Raw genomic sequence first — 17,258 nt, 5'->3', positions numbered from 1 at the left:
CTCCTCTCCTGCAGGGCTTTTCATTGGGTTGTCCCCTCCTGGTACTCCAAATACAATGACATTTGTGTCGGGAAACAATGCGAGCTCTCGGCGCAGTGGAAAGAAAGGTTTGGAGTGGCCTACTTTGACAGGGTAGCAGAGAACTGTGTCAAGGATGTGATGCCTGACTGCATGCACAACAGAGCAGGGGACTGACAACATTTTATAACGTGTGGCCTTACTATTTAACCTCAGATCTGAAAGTTTCTTCATTCACACTGGTAGCACCTCACCATGACGTTAGCTGTCAATGCAACACCATGGCAAATTCACCTTGTGCACTTTGCTAGCCCGTACAAACAGAAACATTTGTGAAGTCTACATTTTCGGGTTGGTGTTATGGGTTCATGAATCAACACAGGCATGGTGGGCTTGATTCCAAATTGACCTTTGATCCCTGGATGATAGTCAAATCAGCACGTTTGAACTAAAGGTTATGAGACAAGAACTCTTTCCATCGTTGGTCTGCTTTCATACAGTACAGAGCAGCCATATCCTGCCCCGCCCTTCCTTGCTACTAGCACCACATGGCTTTCACATCAGCTCTCCTCTCGCCTCTTCCTCTCCTCTCGCCTCTCCTCCTTCAGCTTCCTCTCCTGTGTTTGTTTGTCCTCCGTTCAGGTCCCAGGTGTTTTCCTCCCCTGGCTCAGGATCTGCGTTCTGTAGCGGAAAGAGTTGGTCATCCGCTCTGACTCAGATACCAGTGGTTTCCCTCCCTCTCCCTCGCTCCTCTTCTCCTCCTTTTACCGCCGTGGTCCTACACCTCCCGACCCGGGATCCTGCTCCCTGCTCCCTCCCTCTTTCTCCGGCATCCAACAATAACACAACAAACTCCACTTCCTGTCTGAACGGGGAACAATAGTAGGATAGCTTTGATGGCGTGCGGTAGGTTGTTGCACTGTAGGTGCTGGCTTATCAACATTGAAATCACAACCTGAGTCATAGATCTGGAGTCAAACTGAATCTTGGTTGTTCTTTAAGTTCTTAATATCCTTGAAATAAATCGTTTTTTTCATATGGTGTGGTCCTTTTACTGTAGCAGACGCTTACAGTATATTCAGTCAACACGTATATTCCGTATATAAGGGATGAAACCCACGACTGACCCAACAAACTGTTCCCTAACAACAGTTGTACAGATTAGTTGTGTATGTGTTATGATACAAACCCCAGCGAAGTGGAAAGAGGTGTATGTGTTATGACACAGACAGCAGCTGGACAGGTGCTGCAGAGGGCACAGGTAGTCATTATTAAATGCATCAGGAGACTACTGTGTAAACACTGAATACAGCATCAGCTCTCTCCCTCTGCCATATGGTGCCTTCAGTCCCCTGCCTCCAGCCTTCAGTCTCACTAGCACAAAGAGCCTGGACCTTACCTCTCCTGGACTTTACCTAATAAAACAGCTATGTATGTCTGAAATGGCACCCTATTCCCTATATAGTGCACCACTTTTGTACGGAGCCCTATGGGCCGTGATAAAAAGTAGTGCACTATATAGGGAACCGGGTGTCATTTCGGCCGCAGCTCCTGGACAGCCAGCAGACTGAGTTCACTCACAGAGCCTCTCTGATGTGTTAGTCATAAACATCTTTCTTTCCCTCTCTCTCTCTCTCTCTCTCTCTCTCCCTCCTCTTCCTCTGTCTCATTCTCTCCATCTATCAATGCCTCCATTTATTCGATTAGGCCCGAGTCCTCCCGGGGTCATCCTTGTGTTAGGATTCAGAGTTGCCCGTGGCAACAATTTGATCATCACGCCTCCACACCAAGTCCCTGTCCCTTTTGTCCACACATACAGCGGACGGACGGAGGGCGTGGTGGTTCCGAAGGGTGTGTGGGAAGGTTAGAGAGGAAGGCAATGACTCATGCCACATACCACCCTGCGGGGCACAACAGCACCCCCTGTTGATGGGCAGGGGAAACCCCGTGGCGTGGGTGTATTGTCTCTAGAGAGTGGAGTGCAGACATGACATCACATAACAGGATCTCTCCCACTCACCTCTTTGGTTTATGTGGAGGAGGGTGGGGCGGGGGTCGGGGGTCGGGGCACAGGTGGATACTAGAGTGTTGTTCTATCTTTCCACTGTGCCCATGGCGATAAGCTACGGTTACTCGATCAATGCCCTCCATTGTTTCATTTCATGAGTATTTAGCAGGATTAACAGTGCACAGCATTGATGGATATATACTGTATAATACTCTGACAGACGGTACACATTGAGGAGTGCGAGGCCACTACTGTAGCAATCGCCTTTGAAATCAGACTCGTTAAACAAACAGCTGTTCTGTGATGCGGCCGCATGTCTTGACGACGTCATAATCATAATTGAATGACTATTATCCTTTTCATGTGTTACTATGTGTTGCTATTTGCTCCTATGCGCCTACTTGTTGTTTTGTTATTTTTTGCCATGCGTAACACGTCTGTTAGGCAATGACGTCATCCCTCAGCACCACCGTCTGGGTCCTCATACAGGAAGCAGAGTGTTTACTGAGTTGTGAGAACGACGGGTCGTCTTGTCAAAAGGTAGACCTCTGGTCTCGTCTGGAACACGTGTTAAGTGAGTGTGAGTGCCCTCTCTGCCTTCACACTAGCCCTGTCCTGTGTTCCCTTAAACACACACACACACATCCACACGCATGTGCACACACACACACGAACGCATGCCAGCACGCACGCACGCACGCGCATACACATACACAAACACACACACACCAAGACACACTCGCGACACGGCAGGGAGAGGAAACTGCAACACAATGATAAGGTCTCAGAACACAATGGGTCCAGCAGAGCTCACACAGAGCCAGGACCAGTTTAGCTCTGAAAGGTCAACAAGCCTCTCCAGGCTTTCATTCGGTTCCCGCCGTTCTTATGGTTAACGTTGTAATGATTACTCAGATGGTTTTTATTTTGCAAAATGTGGAACCATCCGGAAATACCGATGAAATATGAAAATGCAGGCCAGAAAAAAAAGAGAAGGCGAATGTGTTTGACGTCAAGCTTCCCATGGCCTGGGAGTTTTTCAGCTCTGTGGCTGCTGCTGCTGGGATCGCTGGTGAGCTGCCAGGTTAACAGCCCTTAGTCCTTTTGTCTTTGTCTGGGCAGCTAATGGAACAATGCCCATCATTGGACAATGCATGGGGCTGTTTTGGAGGTTTGGGTTGTGTTTTGTGAGTTTTCCAGTATTCAGACTGAATACAGCACAGTAGAATGTCTCGTGTGGAGATGCTGAATGTCAGGAGAAGGTAATGAATTGTGTCCATATTTTCCCCTCAGATGTTTTAGAGTAGCTACAGTTTATTACAAAATCCCACGGCTTATTTAAAGATACTATATTGAGCGTTTCCCTCCGGTGGTGATCTTGAGCCGAAAAGGGGCGCCGAAATAGAGACAAACGTTGACTACGGAGTGAAACTTTCCCTTTAGGTTAGTCATGAATCACCCTATAGACAGAACACAGAGACAGGACCCGTCTTAACTTCAGTAAGACCGGATCAAGAAAGACAGCATTTCTTCCCAACAACAGTGGCTATGTAGCAGCATCTGTCTGATCTATCCTCAAAGGAGAGGGGAGCAGGAGCAGGTCAGCCCACCCAAATGTCATCCCCGGCTGTTACATAAGCCAGCACTGTGTTCTATTCTCCAGTATGACACCTATACCACGAACATTCTCCATCCGGAACACTCCCAACGCGGCGGAAAAGTCACGGTCATGACCGATGGCATCATGCAAAAGGTTAGCATGGAGAGATGATGACTTTGGGTGCATTTTTGGAGGCTGTTTACCCGCCTGATGTCATGTCTGTGATTCATGCATGATGTTTTATCCGCAGTGAATGGATTGCACTCATTTATCAATACCATTATACAGGTGAAACTTGAACCTGAACCGTATGGACATAAGGCCATTGTTGACCCTTACATCTCAATCATCAGTTATCTGTAATTAAAACCTTTCTGGACTACCCATCCCGGATCCGGGATCATTCTCATCAGAAACGCTGACTAGCATAGCCTAGCCTAGCGCCACAGGGATATAGGACACCTGCAATAGAATTTGTAAAACTACCCTCCATGTTAGTTTGAAACGTTCCAGGTCCATGAAGACAGCATCCTTTAGAACGGCTGCAATATCATACTGCACACAAAGACAGTGTGCAGTGCATCACAATAAAAACGTCAGAAGAACAAATATAACCCCAACTATAACTGTTGGTTATGAGTTCGTCATCGTTTCGTTTCTTTAAAGTAACAGTTTGATGAGCTTCGTAAAAAGGACGGATCCTAGACTCTCACTCCTGCTGCTACTGGGAGGCTGGCACTCAGAGAAATCCGACCTAAAGGCAGAGACGCTCATTCTTGGAGCCTCTTTAGTTGTAATTACATGGTGAGAAGACGACAACAATGACACATTGCCAGAGAAATTAAGGAAGAACCGTGGAGGAGATAAAGTGTTAGCTCCACTCTTTCTCATCTCTACTCTTTCTTTCTCTCTCTCGCTGTCTTTCTCTCTCTCACACACTCACGCGCACACTCACACACTCTCAAATGTCCGTCTCACCAAGTATCTCATCTAGATCAAACGACTGTCTTTGCGTGAGCGACTGTGAGGTGTGGAATTCAGCCTCGGTTTGACTGTCAGCTTGTCACAACAGAGCTAAATCAAGACCGAGACGGAGAGAGGGCTGATTTGACGAAATGAGAAGACAAGGAGAACATATGCTCGGGAGAAACTGATGCAGTATGTTAGCTGACCAGAGCAAAGACGATAGCCACTGGGCACGTCAATTCAATGTCTATTGCACTGTGGTTCAATGTAATTTCATTGAAATGACCTGGAAACAACGTTGATTCAACTAGTGTTTGAGATACACAAAGTGTGCATGAAGGTTTGCACAGAATATAGGATTATTATTGCTAATTGATAGGTTAAATTGTCGATGTTTCTTAATCCTGGTCCTTTATTTTTCCCCGGCACTACACACCTGATTCCACTAATCAAAGGTTGGATGATGAGTTGATTAGTGGAATCAGGTGTGTAGTACTAAGGCAAAAACTAAAAAACCACCAGGACTAACAAACTGGGTTAAAAACTTCCCCAGGTATTGGAAAGATTTGTCGATCTATTTACGCCTGCAAAATATCTGTGCCTCTCAAAGCCGCACATTGGGAGTGGGTTGTGGGATGACAAGGAGAGGGGACAGAAGGCAGAGAGATGGATGGGAGAGGTACATTGTCCAAATAGCAAGAAGACAAGGCAGTGAAGGAGTGAATGACACAGAACGTGGACTTCAATGCAGGACTCAGGGATGGACATGTGAATAGCAGTGTAGGAGAAGAGAGTCAGGCCAATGTAAAGGAACAAGCACGTTCATTGTCTCTCCATTACTCTCGCCTTCCACTTGCCCCGTGTGTGTGTGTTTGTGTGTGTATCTATGTGTTAAAACACACTACAAGAAGGGGGAAGTTCTGCATTGTCTAAGTTCTCCATTCAGTCAGCTCTCCACCACCATCATCATCAGGCTACCCCCTTTCCCCTCACTCCCTGTCTAGTGCATATTAACAATAGTCTATTCTGTGGCATCCCGTGCAAGAAGGGACACACCCAACCCAAGGCCGGGCTGCAGGGAGAGAAATTTGGGAGGTGGCCAGTCATCAGGGACAGTGGCTTGATTCTCATCTGGGAGCGTGGACAGGGGGGGGGTCTGTCTTAACTGTCCCATGCTAATTGTCATGGTATGTGAGTGAGTGAGTGAGTGAGTGAGTGAGTGAGTGAGTGAGTGAGTGAGTGAGTGAGACAGACATGACAGGACAGACAGAGACAATGTGTGTGTGTGTGTCATTGTTATGTTTCAGTCTGTTCATATCAGCCCAGTACATCTTATAGCATGGGGCATTTTTGTCTACTCTGGGTTATTGTCTCACTGTGAAGTGACTTGGTCTCTCTCTCTCTCTCGCTCTCAATCCCTCCCTTTCTCTGTTTTTGTACATTTCATGGGTCCCCGTGTCCAGCAGCTAGTGCCGATTGGGCCGCTGACCCAAAAAAGTCCCCACCCGCGTTACATAGAATCACAATGCACCGCATTAGAGTGGGGGACAGACCAGACAGAAGGTCACTCATTCGCCCTCATGCTCCGACACAACAATCTCCCTCCCTAACTGCACAGCCCACTGTCTTTTGAGCCAGACTTCCTCCATTGTCACATACACAAATATACCGTTTCTGAGTGGCTGGGTCTGCACACTAGTGCAATTATATAATTATGTGATTGTCGCGCGCGGGGGGGAAGAAAGAGACGAGGGCTTTTGTGTGCCGGTGGATGGAATGTGGTGCGCTTGGCATTTTTCTGCAAAAGGGCAGCTTTCTGGAACCTTGTGCCAAGGAGAGGAGGGTGAGATCACAGCTGGTGGTGCCCACTCTGTATCTCTCTCTCTCTCTCTTACTCTTTCCCCCCCCACCCCCGTTTTCTCTCTCATTCTCTCTTTATATATATAATATATCCCTCTATCTGTCCCGGAGAATTCCAGGTTCGTGCCGCTGCTCTTGGACAGACGTGGCCTTTCGCTGGGTCTTGAACAGGATTTGGGGAATCAGAAGATAAGGGTTAGGGCACACTGTGAGACCATGGTCCGAGGGCCTGGGGCGAGTGCTCTGTTCTGCGATAGTGGAGCAGAGCTATTGTTGCTGGTCAAGAGCTGTGAGTGGGATAAGAGCAATTTGAGCCGAGGCAGGTGTTTATTGAGATTACAGTAGGCTGCAGCACGGCGTCCTTTTGAATCAAAGTCAAGACTAACAAATCAGGCGTTTCGTCAACCGTTCACTTTGACTGGAAGAGAATGTCTCACTCTCAACCGTTAAAAGATGTACATCAATGACCTCTCTGTATTTGACTCTCATTTTTAAAAAAAAATAGGTTTATTTGCTTTATCAGGGGCCTCCTTTGCCATTTAATGAAAACACCTGGACTAGTTTAGGAATTCCTCCTCATTAGATGCACCGTACGCAATTTCAATCCCATCTAGTGAAGATATGTAGTAATCTATGATACTTAATCCAAGTTATGTTCCCACTCTACTTACAATGTTTCACAGTATTAGGCCTGCATTGCTCCAATGTCTTACTGAGAACACTATAAAACAAAAAACTAAGTTTGAAACGACACCAAAAAAAACGAGTACTTGGGGAAAATTCCCATAGAATTCCAGCATGTCTGATCCCCTCGCCTCTCGTCAAAGGCCCCCTCTAGAGATCACACAGCGCGGAGTATGTGAAAGAATGCTAAGGGGACGGGGGAAAGGAGCTAGGGGGCTTGAGATTCCCATCTAAAACCCATTACTCCGTACTAAAACGGGCGCCACAGATATTTTATAGCGGCAGTAAAAGTTATGAAATACAAAGAAGTAGAATCAAAGGTAATTTAATATCAACATCTTGTCCATACAGACTGAATTGGATAAAAGTGGAGATGAGCCAAGGACCCCTCCCATCACTATGGCTGGCCCTATGAGCAGCCAAGTTACTCAGTTCATCTTAAAATACCCCTAACAAATTGTTGTGAATGCAAAATGTCTGGCCCGATCAGGGGTATCTTCCAAAATGTTTTGGCATGTCACCAGAACGACATTTTCCCATCAGTATGATAATGCAATGTTGCTCCATAGTGTCTCCGGTGGCCATGTCTGTTCCTACATGTCCATGTCTGTTCCTACACAGAGAACATCTATGGAGTGGAGTAGAAGGCGCCAAACTAACGTTAGACGAGCCTAAAATCACGAGAGCATTTGAAGGGGATAGGCGCAAATCTTTCTCACAATTAAAAACGTTGTGTTTTCTTAGCTGTTTGAAATAGCTCACGGAATATATGGTACCCACAGAAGTAAGCTGTGTGGCATAGTCGGGCTATAAAAGACATGGGAGATAAGACCGCAACTCAGTGTTGTATTAACCTTTGAATGTTTTTAATACCTGATATAAACGCAACATTCTGTATTTCTACATTATGACAAAATTGCTGCTAAAGAAAATGTGACATTTATATAGTAATGACATTCACATGATATCATTGTGAACTTTTCCTTTCCTGCTCTCTCTCTCTCTCTCTCTCTCTCTCTCTCTCATTGTTAGCCAGCTGACAGGTGGAGAGATAGACAAAGGCCAGACTTTTCCTGATATGGTGACAAAATGCTACTGCCAAGTGTTCAATTCACACGTAACACACCATTAGATAAACACACTACTACTCCATAAATAAGGTTGCAAAACATGGCAAAACTACCCAGTCTGTAAGACATATATTTAATGAATTTACTTTTGTTTTGTGATTAAAAGATATGTTGTATACCGTAAAGGCTAAAAACTATTCAGTATGCGGAAATGAGTATAGGTCAGTAGACGGATGGGCCAACCATGTGGTAGAATTAACTAAATACAGTCCAGCACCTCTAGGTCATCCTCACCCTGCAACATTCTGACAACATAATTAAATAGACCCCGTCTTTCAAATGTAATTCGTAAAAATCCAAATAACTTCACAGATCTTCATTGTAAAGGGTTCAAACACTGTTTCCCATGCTTGTTCAATGACCCATAAACAATTAATGAACATGCACCTGTGGAACGGTCGTTAAGACTCTAACAGCGTACAGACGGTAGGCAATTAAGGTCACAGTTATGAAAACTTAGGACACTAAAGAGGCCTTTCTACTGATGCCCAGGGATCCTGCTCATCTGCGTGAACTTGCCTTAGGCATGCTGCAAGGAGGCATGAGGACTGCAGATGATAGCGCTACAGGGAAACAGGACGGACAGCTGATCATCCTCGCAGTGGCAGACCACGTGTAACAACACCTGCACAGGATCGTTACATCCAACCATCACACCTGCGGGACAGGTACAGGATGGCAACAACAACTTCCTGAGTTACACCAGGAACGCACAATCCCTCCATCAGTGCTCAGACTGTCCGCAATAGGCTGAGAGAGGCTGGACTGAGGGCTTGTAGGCCTGTTGTAAGGCAGGTCCTCACCAGACATCACTGGCAACAATGTTGCCTATGGGCACAAACCCACCGTCGCTGGACCAGAGAGGACTGGCAAAAAGTGTTCTTCACTGACAAGTCGCGGATTTATCTCACCAGGGTTGATGGTCGGATTTGCGTTTATCGTCAAATGATTGAGCGTTACACCGAGGCCTGTACTCTGGTGCGGGATCGATTTGGAGGTGGAGGGTCCGTCATGGTTTGGGGCGGTGTGTCACAGCATCATCGGACTGAGCTTGTTGTCATTGCAGGCAATCTCAATGCTGTGTTACAGTGAAGACATCCTCCTCCCTCATGTGGTACCCTTCCTGCAGGCTCATCCTGACATGACCCTCCAGCATGACAATGCCACCAGCCATACTGCTCGTTCTGTGCGTGATTTCCTGCAAGACAGGAATGTCAGTGTTCTGCCATGGCCAGCGAAGAGCCCGGATCTCAATCCATTTGAGCACGTCTGGGACCTGTTGGATCAGAGGGTGAGGGCTAGAACCATTCCCCCCAGAAATGTCCGGGAACTTGCAGGTGCCTTGGTGGAAGTGTGGGGTAACATCTCACAGCAATAACTGTCAAATCTGGTGCAGTCCATGAGGAGGAGATGCACTGCAGTACTTAATGCAGCTGGTGGCCACACCAGATACTGACTGTTACTTTTGATTTTGACCCCCCCTTTGTTCAGGGACACATTATTAAATTTATGTTAGTCACATGTCTGTGGAACTTGTTCCGTTTATGTCTCAGTTCTTGAATCTTGTTATACAAATATTTACACATGTTAAGTTTTCTGAAAATAAACACAGTGAGAGGACGTTGTGAAACCATGTGTTTGATAACATTCCATTTATTCCATTCCAGCCATTACCATGGGCCCGTCCTCCCCAATTAAGGTGCCACCGGCCACCTGCGATTCCGATGAGACCGTTGGTGCTCTGGGTCTCGCTGAGACCTTGCTTCTGCACAGTGAGCTGGTGACAGTCGATGTGACGGAACTCAGACCAAAAACAGGTCAAACAGGCCAAAGAAGGACATGACCAGAGCCCACTCAGAAATGGCCACTTCCAGAGCGGAAGCGCAAATGAGAGAGTATGCCTATAGACACTAAGGAGGGAAAAGACAGTCATGGAAAATACATTGGTTTCCGCGCAGACAGTACAGCTACATGATCTTCCTCATTCTGTAGAGACAGACTCTGATTTGATGGTTCTGCCATGGAATCAAACACACTTCACCATACAACATAGCTAGGCAACAGCATATTTAACTCAACAAAGTAAACATTTGAGAAACCATATGGCACTCAGTCAGACTGCCAAAAACAAGGGGGTCAAAAATCGAAACAAATCAAATGTTGTTTGTCACATGCGCTGAATGCAACAGGTGTAAACCTTACCGTGAAATGCTTACTTACAAGCCCTTAATTAACCAACAAAGCAGTTAAGAAAAATAAGAGTTAAGAAAATATTTACTAAATAAACAAAAGAAAAAAAGAAAAGAGCAACAATAAAATAACGAGTCTATGTACAGGGGGTACCCGTACTGAGTCAATGTGCGGGGACACAGGTTAGTCGAGGTAATTAAGGTAATATGTACATATAGGTAGGGGTAAAGTGAGGGGTCAATGCAAGTAGTCCGGTTAGCCATTTGATTAGCTGTTCAGTAGTCTTATGGCTTGGGGGGAAAAGCTGTTAAGAAGCCTTTTGGACCTAGACTTGGCACTCCGGTACCACTTGCAGTGCGGTAGCAGAGAGAACAGTCTATGACTAGGGTGGCTGGAGTCTTTGGCAATTTTTAGGGTCTTCTTCTGACACCGCCTGGTATAGAGGTCCTGGATGGCAGGAAGCTTGGCCCCAGTGATGTACTGGGCTGTTCGCACTACCCTCTGTAGCGCCTTACGGTCGGAGGCTGAGCAGCTGCCATACCTGGTGGTGATGCAACCAGTCAGGATGCTCTCAATGGTGCAGCTGTAGAACTTTTTGAGGATCTCAGGACCCATGACAAATCGTTTCAGTCTCCTGAGGGAGAATAGGCGTTGTCGTGCCCTCTTCACGACTGTCTTGGTGTGTTTTGACCATGATAGTTTGTTGGTGATGTGGACACCAAGGAACTTGAAGCTCTCAACCTGCTCCACCACAGATGAGAATGGGGGCATGCTCGGCCCTCCTTTTTCTGTAGTCCATGATCATCTCCTTTGTCTTGATCACGTTGAAGGAGAGGTTGTAGTCCTGGCAGTGTCTCTGAGCTCCTCCCTATAGGCTGTCTCATCGTTGTCAGTGATCAGGCCTACCACCGTTTTGTCGTCGGCAAACTTAATGATGGTGTGGGAGTACTGCACAGACAGACAGACAGACAGACAGACAGACAGACAGACAGACAGACAAGGAGGATAGAAGAGGCTGTCGCATGCCAAAGACAGAAAATAATGTTGAGTACAGTGGTTTGAACTAACCTTGAAAGTGCTGAATAAATCCACTCAGCCAAGACAGCACAGATGTTGCAGACCTGGGAAAAGATACAGCTCTGTGGATCATAGGTGCCACATTCACTGGAAGACAAATTCAAAATGTCAATTCTCTACAGATACTGAGAAAGCATTAGGAGCACACTGTACATTACACTGCAGTGGGAGAACTGAGGAAATAGTAGTTGCATCTGTTAGGGAAAATACTGCAGCAGTTTAACTGGTCTGTGGTGGTGCCGATCCAAGATGCTGATTGAATAAGATGACTTAATTCACCAATTGTCCAAAACGTCCAAACAAAATGTAACTTCTGCTGTATCCCAACCCCTCCAAAACACAGACATACGTATACAGGTTGGAGCAGGGGGCTGCCACACTGGGCGCCTATGGAACAGTTGTTGTGGGGGGTTACGTGCCTTGCTCAAGTGCACAACGGCAGGCAATGTCATCTAGGATTGGATAGTAGCAACCCTCCGGTTTCCAGCTCACTTCCCATCAGACCTGGATTCAAACTGGCAACCATTCGGTTGCTGGCACGCCTCTCTAATCGCTAGGCTACCTGTCGCACTGCCGATTGAATAACTTCCCAGCCATCATTTAATTTCATGATGACACACAGCGACAAACGACCGCAAAAGTTTGTTCTATCTGAGGAATCACTACTTGGTAACAAGAGAAAGTATTGCCACTGGACTTTTCCTCTCTATGCTCAATCATAGAATTCCTAAACTTCTCCACTCCACTTCTCCATCTCCACTTAAGTTGGATATATTTGTGGCTCCATGATTTGCGTACTGTAGGTCCGCATTACTCTGGAATCGTTAAACCCTTCACAGTGTTGTAAAGACCAGTGTGACTCCTACCTGATGTGGTGGAATCTCTCCGTGATATTATTAAAAGTCTCAGCGATACCTTGCAAGAACAAGAACTGTGTTAAGTATTTCAACACTTCAGTGAAACTGAAACCTTTTTCAGAACACACCGTGGAGTTTGACACTAACAAGATTGAGTTATTCAGTTAATGTGTTTTGTTTCTCGCGCTCAGAAAATACGTTTTCTGTGTCTGTTACTTGCACCAATAGTACTTTTTTTTAATTATAGACACCATTTCATTGTACATTAGCTTGAGGTCTCAGTGACCACAGCAAACCAGCCGGTCAGATACTCGCACCGTCCATACGCCCACAGTGCCAAACACCGCCAAGCCGATCGGAAGTAGCGCACAGGACCACCTTATGATCCACGTAGGTCACCTGGGAGAGATGAAACGAGACACCACGGGGCCATTAAATGATCCTCTTTGCTCTTCTAATGATTATCTAATCACATATAGACACAAGTTATGGACTAAATATGTCATATGTTCTCTACTCTGTTTTGGAACACAGAGATGCAGTATAATGTACTTTAAAAGTTCAAAATTGTAAGCTGAAAGATATTTGCCACTCAGTTGGTATGATTCTGTACGTAAATGTGAAACTCCATTTAGTATGATATATTTAGGTTCCATTCTTAATTAGGTTACGTTAGGTTACATTATTAATGGAAAAACGCTCGTACAATATCATCCGAATTATAGGAGCCATAATGTCATACATCTTACCCGGTCGTACAATAGCATAGGAATTGGATGAGACCAGGTTGCTTGCTGCGCTGTAGCAACAAATTAGAATTATGGGGAGAATTTACATTGATGGTTAGGGAAACTAACTGCAAAGGTTAGGATCATTTACATGAAAGGTTAAGAAAACTAACATGACAAAGGTTAGGTGAATTTATGTAGCAGGTTAGTTTTCAAGATCTGTAACTTTCAAAATACAGAAATCATCCCATGTATGTATGTATGATTTTTTCCCATTAATAAGCAAAATGCATCATATGGGGATGATTTCTGTACTTTGAAAGTTAAAGATCTTGAAAATATGATTGCTGACAATCAAAACATTGTGGGAATATGTTTACAATGAACTAATGAAACAAATACCAAAAGTATGTTTCGTATGGCTCTGAGGTCAGGCTGACTTACATGGCCTGATGGTGCCACCATGTGGTAGAATGGACTAACTACAGTAGAGCGCCTCTCACCCTCACCCTACAGATTCTTGTAACCGTGAAAGCAATACCATCAGACAACCTACAGAGAGAGAAAACATAGCAACCACCACTGCTGTAGTCAAAAGATGAACAAAGATCCAAAAAATCACTCTCTTTTTCCCATAAACTCAACAGAAACCAAACAAAAAGAGGTTTAGCTAAGGAGACGCCGCATCAAAGACAGTAGTATTTTATCAAAGAAAAAGAGTAGGATTTTATTCAACAATAGGTTTCAAATATGTACAGTTAAGTGGAGCTTCATCAGTCAGAGCTGAATGTTCAAATGTTATGTAATTATTACATTACTGTTCCGTTGGCTGTACTATTGTACATTATGATCCCACCACTGTTGATGCTCTGGGTCTTGCTGAGGCCTTGGTTCTGCCCGGTGAGCAGGTGACAGTCGACGTGACGGAACTCGGATGCAAAGAGGCCAAATAGGACAAAGAAGCACATGACCAGAGCCCACTCAGAAATGGACGCCATTGAGCGGTAGCCAGTATCAAAGAGTAGACCTATGGCCACTGAGGAGGAAAGGGGAGTCAAGGAGCATAACCCAAACAGGTGACAATGTCTAAAACATAGCGGTTTGTAGGGAGGACATACAGTTTTATGATATTATTTTTATGTGCAATGTTTTCACTGTACATTCAGGTAAAGAAGCATGATTTGGGATTTTTTTTTTTTATCATTTACAATTAGCTGTGTTGACCCTGGGTCACCATTCAGCTGTGTTGATCTTGGATCGTCGAGCACTCCCCTTGTGCTCTCCCTCACTCGGATTTATCTCCGCTGATCGATCTGATGTTAAAGGATACTGGTGATGACCAAGATGGTGCAGATGCTAGAGAGGGCAGCTCTGAGAGGCCCCATCCAGCCACGGTCTGTAGAGGGCTGGACTTTGTAGGTGAGCCACACCTGCAACCAGAAGTAGGCCAAGCCCACAAAGAAGGCCAGAAAAGCCCCGAACACATGGATGCCAAACAACACGGATTGCTGAAAGAGATGGACGGAGAGAGGAATGGCGGTGAGAGGGAAAGAGCCAGGCAGGATATTGTCAACCGTATATCAGGGTATGTCAATATGGCATCTTTTTAAGGGAACATGCTAGGATTGGGACGATATTGAGATTCGTATGACGATAATACTGTAGATATAGTATCCTATTGTAATCGTAAAGCGATACCCGAAAGCTGCCGAGGATGGAGATGCCCAGAGATGAGATGAAGCCCAGTACGATACTGCCGATGTTCACCTTGCTGTTCTGACCATAGTCCCTGACCTGCTGAAACCGGATCACCACAACCCACAGAACTGACAGAGATAGGAGGAGAGGGAGAGAGCGAGAGAGAGAGCGAGAGAGAGAGAGAGAGAAAAGAGAGAGAGGGGGTGTAGAGGAGGGTAGAGTGGGGAGGATAGAAGGGAAAAGAAGGTTGAGGTGACATACAAAAGACAAGAAAGAATAATAAAGTGGTATGAACCAATGTAAAAGTGCTGAATAAATTCACTTACTCAAGACAGCACATATGTTGCAGACCTGGGAAAAGATACAGCTCTGTGGATCATAGCTGCCACATTCACTGGAAGACAAATTCACATTTGAATTATTTATACATTTGGAAATGACTTGGTAATGAAATATTGACTTTAAAACAAATAGCCACCAGTGTGTCAATGGTATTGTGGCATTGTGTGCTCAGTAACATTTCCCAGCATGTTTTGTTAGTGGTTATACCAGTTTAACTGGTCTGTGGGAGTGCCTCTATTGACATAGTCCAGTTACAGAGTGGAATTCAGGGTAAACCCTTTACAGTGTTGTAAAGACCATCTTACCTGATGTAGGGGAATCTCGCTGTGATATTAACAGTCTCATTTGACACAGCGATACCAAACCTGGGAAGAACAAGAACTGTCGTTAGCATATCAATACTTCAGTGGTTTTCTGTTTGTTATTTATTATCATCAACACCATCTCATTGTACCGTAGCATAAGACCACACTGTTATTATATCTAGACAAGTAGCTGGAGAGAGCAGACCAGTCTGTTAAGATACTCACACCACCCATATCCCCACAGTGCCAAACGCCGCCAAGCAGATTGGAAGGAGTGCCCAGAGCCACATTATTGTTTACTTACGTCCCCTGGGAAATATGAAACGAGACAACTGAGACACCCAGATACACTTTAGCCTCATTTCAATAAAAAAGGGACAAAGGCCCTCAACTAAGGAACTCAGGAATCCATAAAAATAAAAATATCTTACCCCACGACATTTCACATGGTGACTATCCCAGAAGAAGATTTCTGCGATGATCTTTGATGATCACCTTCCTCAGAGCCTTAGACAGGAAACTGTCAGAGGCACCTATAACCTGGTAACGGAGAGGCCCAAGAACAGTCAAACAAAACTAAGGTTAATCAGTGTATGTTGAAGTGAGTATAGGCTTAATGGTGCCACCATGTGGTAGAATTGACTTAGTGCAGTACAGCGCCTCTGCATCACCCTCACACAGATATTCCTGTAACAGTGAAAGCAATACCATGTGACGAACAGGTAGAGGGACGAAACATAGCATCCACCACTGCTGCAGTCGAAACATTGAGGACATATTCTCCCCTTTCAACAGAAACAAATATATAGGCTCTAGGTGAATAGATGCTGTAGACTACTTACCGCGAAACAAATCTTGACCTGTATTTTCTGCAATAACGCTCAGGGTTGACTGAGACATCATGTAGCATGCTGTCTTTCTAATTCAATGTGAAACAGTCAGTCTTCACCTTCAGCTCGATAGCCTGGCTAAACGGACTGACAAAACAGAGCCTGAAGAAACTGCAGCATTCTCCTTGGCGGGCAGCCAATCTGTCTGTGCCGGTGCAACCGCGGAGTACCGGGTGTGTTCAGGAGGGTGCAACGTTAAAAAACATTCAGATATAAATGCGTTACGTAGAACAGCTATCCTTATATGTCACATAGAATTAGGTGTCATGCCACGTCTATAAATTGTATTTCTATCTGCAATGTTCTTAATGCTTTTACCTCTCTGAATACATCTCTGGTTGTTTGTGTGAGAGGGTAGTTCTGAAGAAAATGAAGGGCAGACCAGCTGATGACAGCCACCCCCTGCACACAGCACTCACCTAGAGCAAAGGCTTGGACACACAGTGCTATATGCCTATTTAATCAAAAACACTAATAGCACTGAAAACAGATTTGGTACAATATATATCAACAATATGGACCTTTGATGCAAAAACATTGATTGTTTAAATGTTTGTAAAAAAAAAAATGATCTGCTGTTTTACAATGCAACATTAATTTATGCAACATTTACATTAAATTACATGTGTTTGCACTGAGAGAACAAATGTCATGTTTTTTTTTTTTTTTTACATGACAGACACTGATGGAAGGCTCGATACTCTCTGTACAGTATGTTTAAAGTTACATTTTATTAAACATTAGTCAAATAAAAAACACTTACAGTTACGTAAACCCTCATCAGACACATGACTTTAAAAATAACTTTGTTGAAGTATCAAATCACATTTAACATTACATTTAAGTCATTTAGCAGACGCTCTTATCCAGAGCGACTTACAAATTGGTGCATTCACCTTATGATA

General features: G+C 44.8%; 1 protein-coding gene across 1 annotated transcript; it reads right to left on the bottom strand.

The window, feature by feature from the left end:
- Positions 1-13,819: 13,819 nt before the first annotated feature.
- On the bottom strand, positions 13,820-16,539 carry LOC139580938 (modulator of macroautophagy TMEM150B-like). The gene is made up of 8 exons (XM_071410116.1): positions 16,306-16,539; positions 15,895-16,003; positions 15,689-15,772; positions 15,464-15,523; positions 15,143-15,210; positions 14,817-14,944; positions 14,449-14,626; positions 13,820-14,154 (listed from the first exon to the last, which is right to left on the bottom strand). Exons 3-8 carry the CDS (start codon positions 15,751-15,753, stop codon positions 13,928-13,930), a joined length of 726 nt encoding a protein of 241 aa, XP_071266217.1. The 5' UTR covers positions 15,754-15,772; positions 15,895-16,003; positions 16,306-16,539; the 3' UTR covers positions 13,820-13,927.
- Between the last annotated feature and the right edge of the window lie 719 nt (positions 16,540-17,258).

This window comes from Salvelinus alpinus, chromosome 1, assembly GCF_045679555.1.
Source record: "Salvelinus alpinus chromosome 1, SLU_Salpinus.1, whole genome shotgun sequence".
Taxonomy (NCBI): Eukaryota; Metazoa; Chordata; class Actinopteri; order Salmoniformes; family Salmonidae; genus Salvelinus; species Salvelinus alpinus.
The sequence above is the reverse complement of the archived record's forward strand: the minus strand, read 5'-3'. Positions and strand labels throughout refer to the sequence as shown.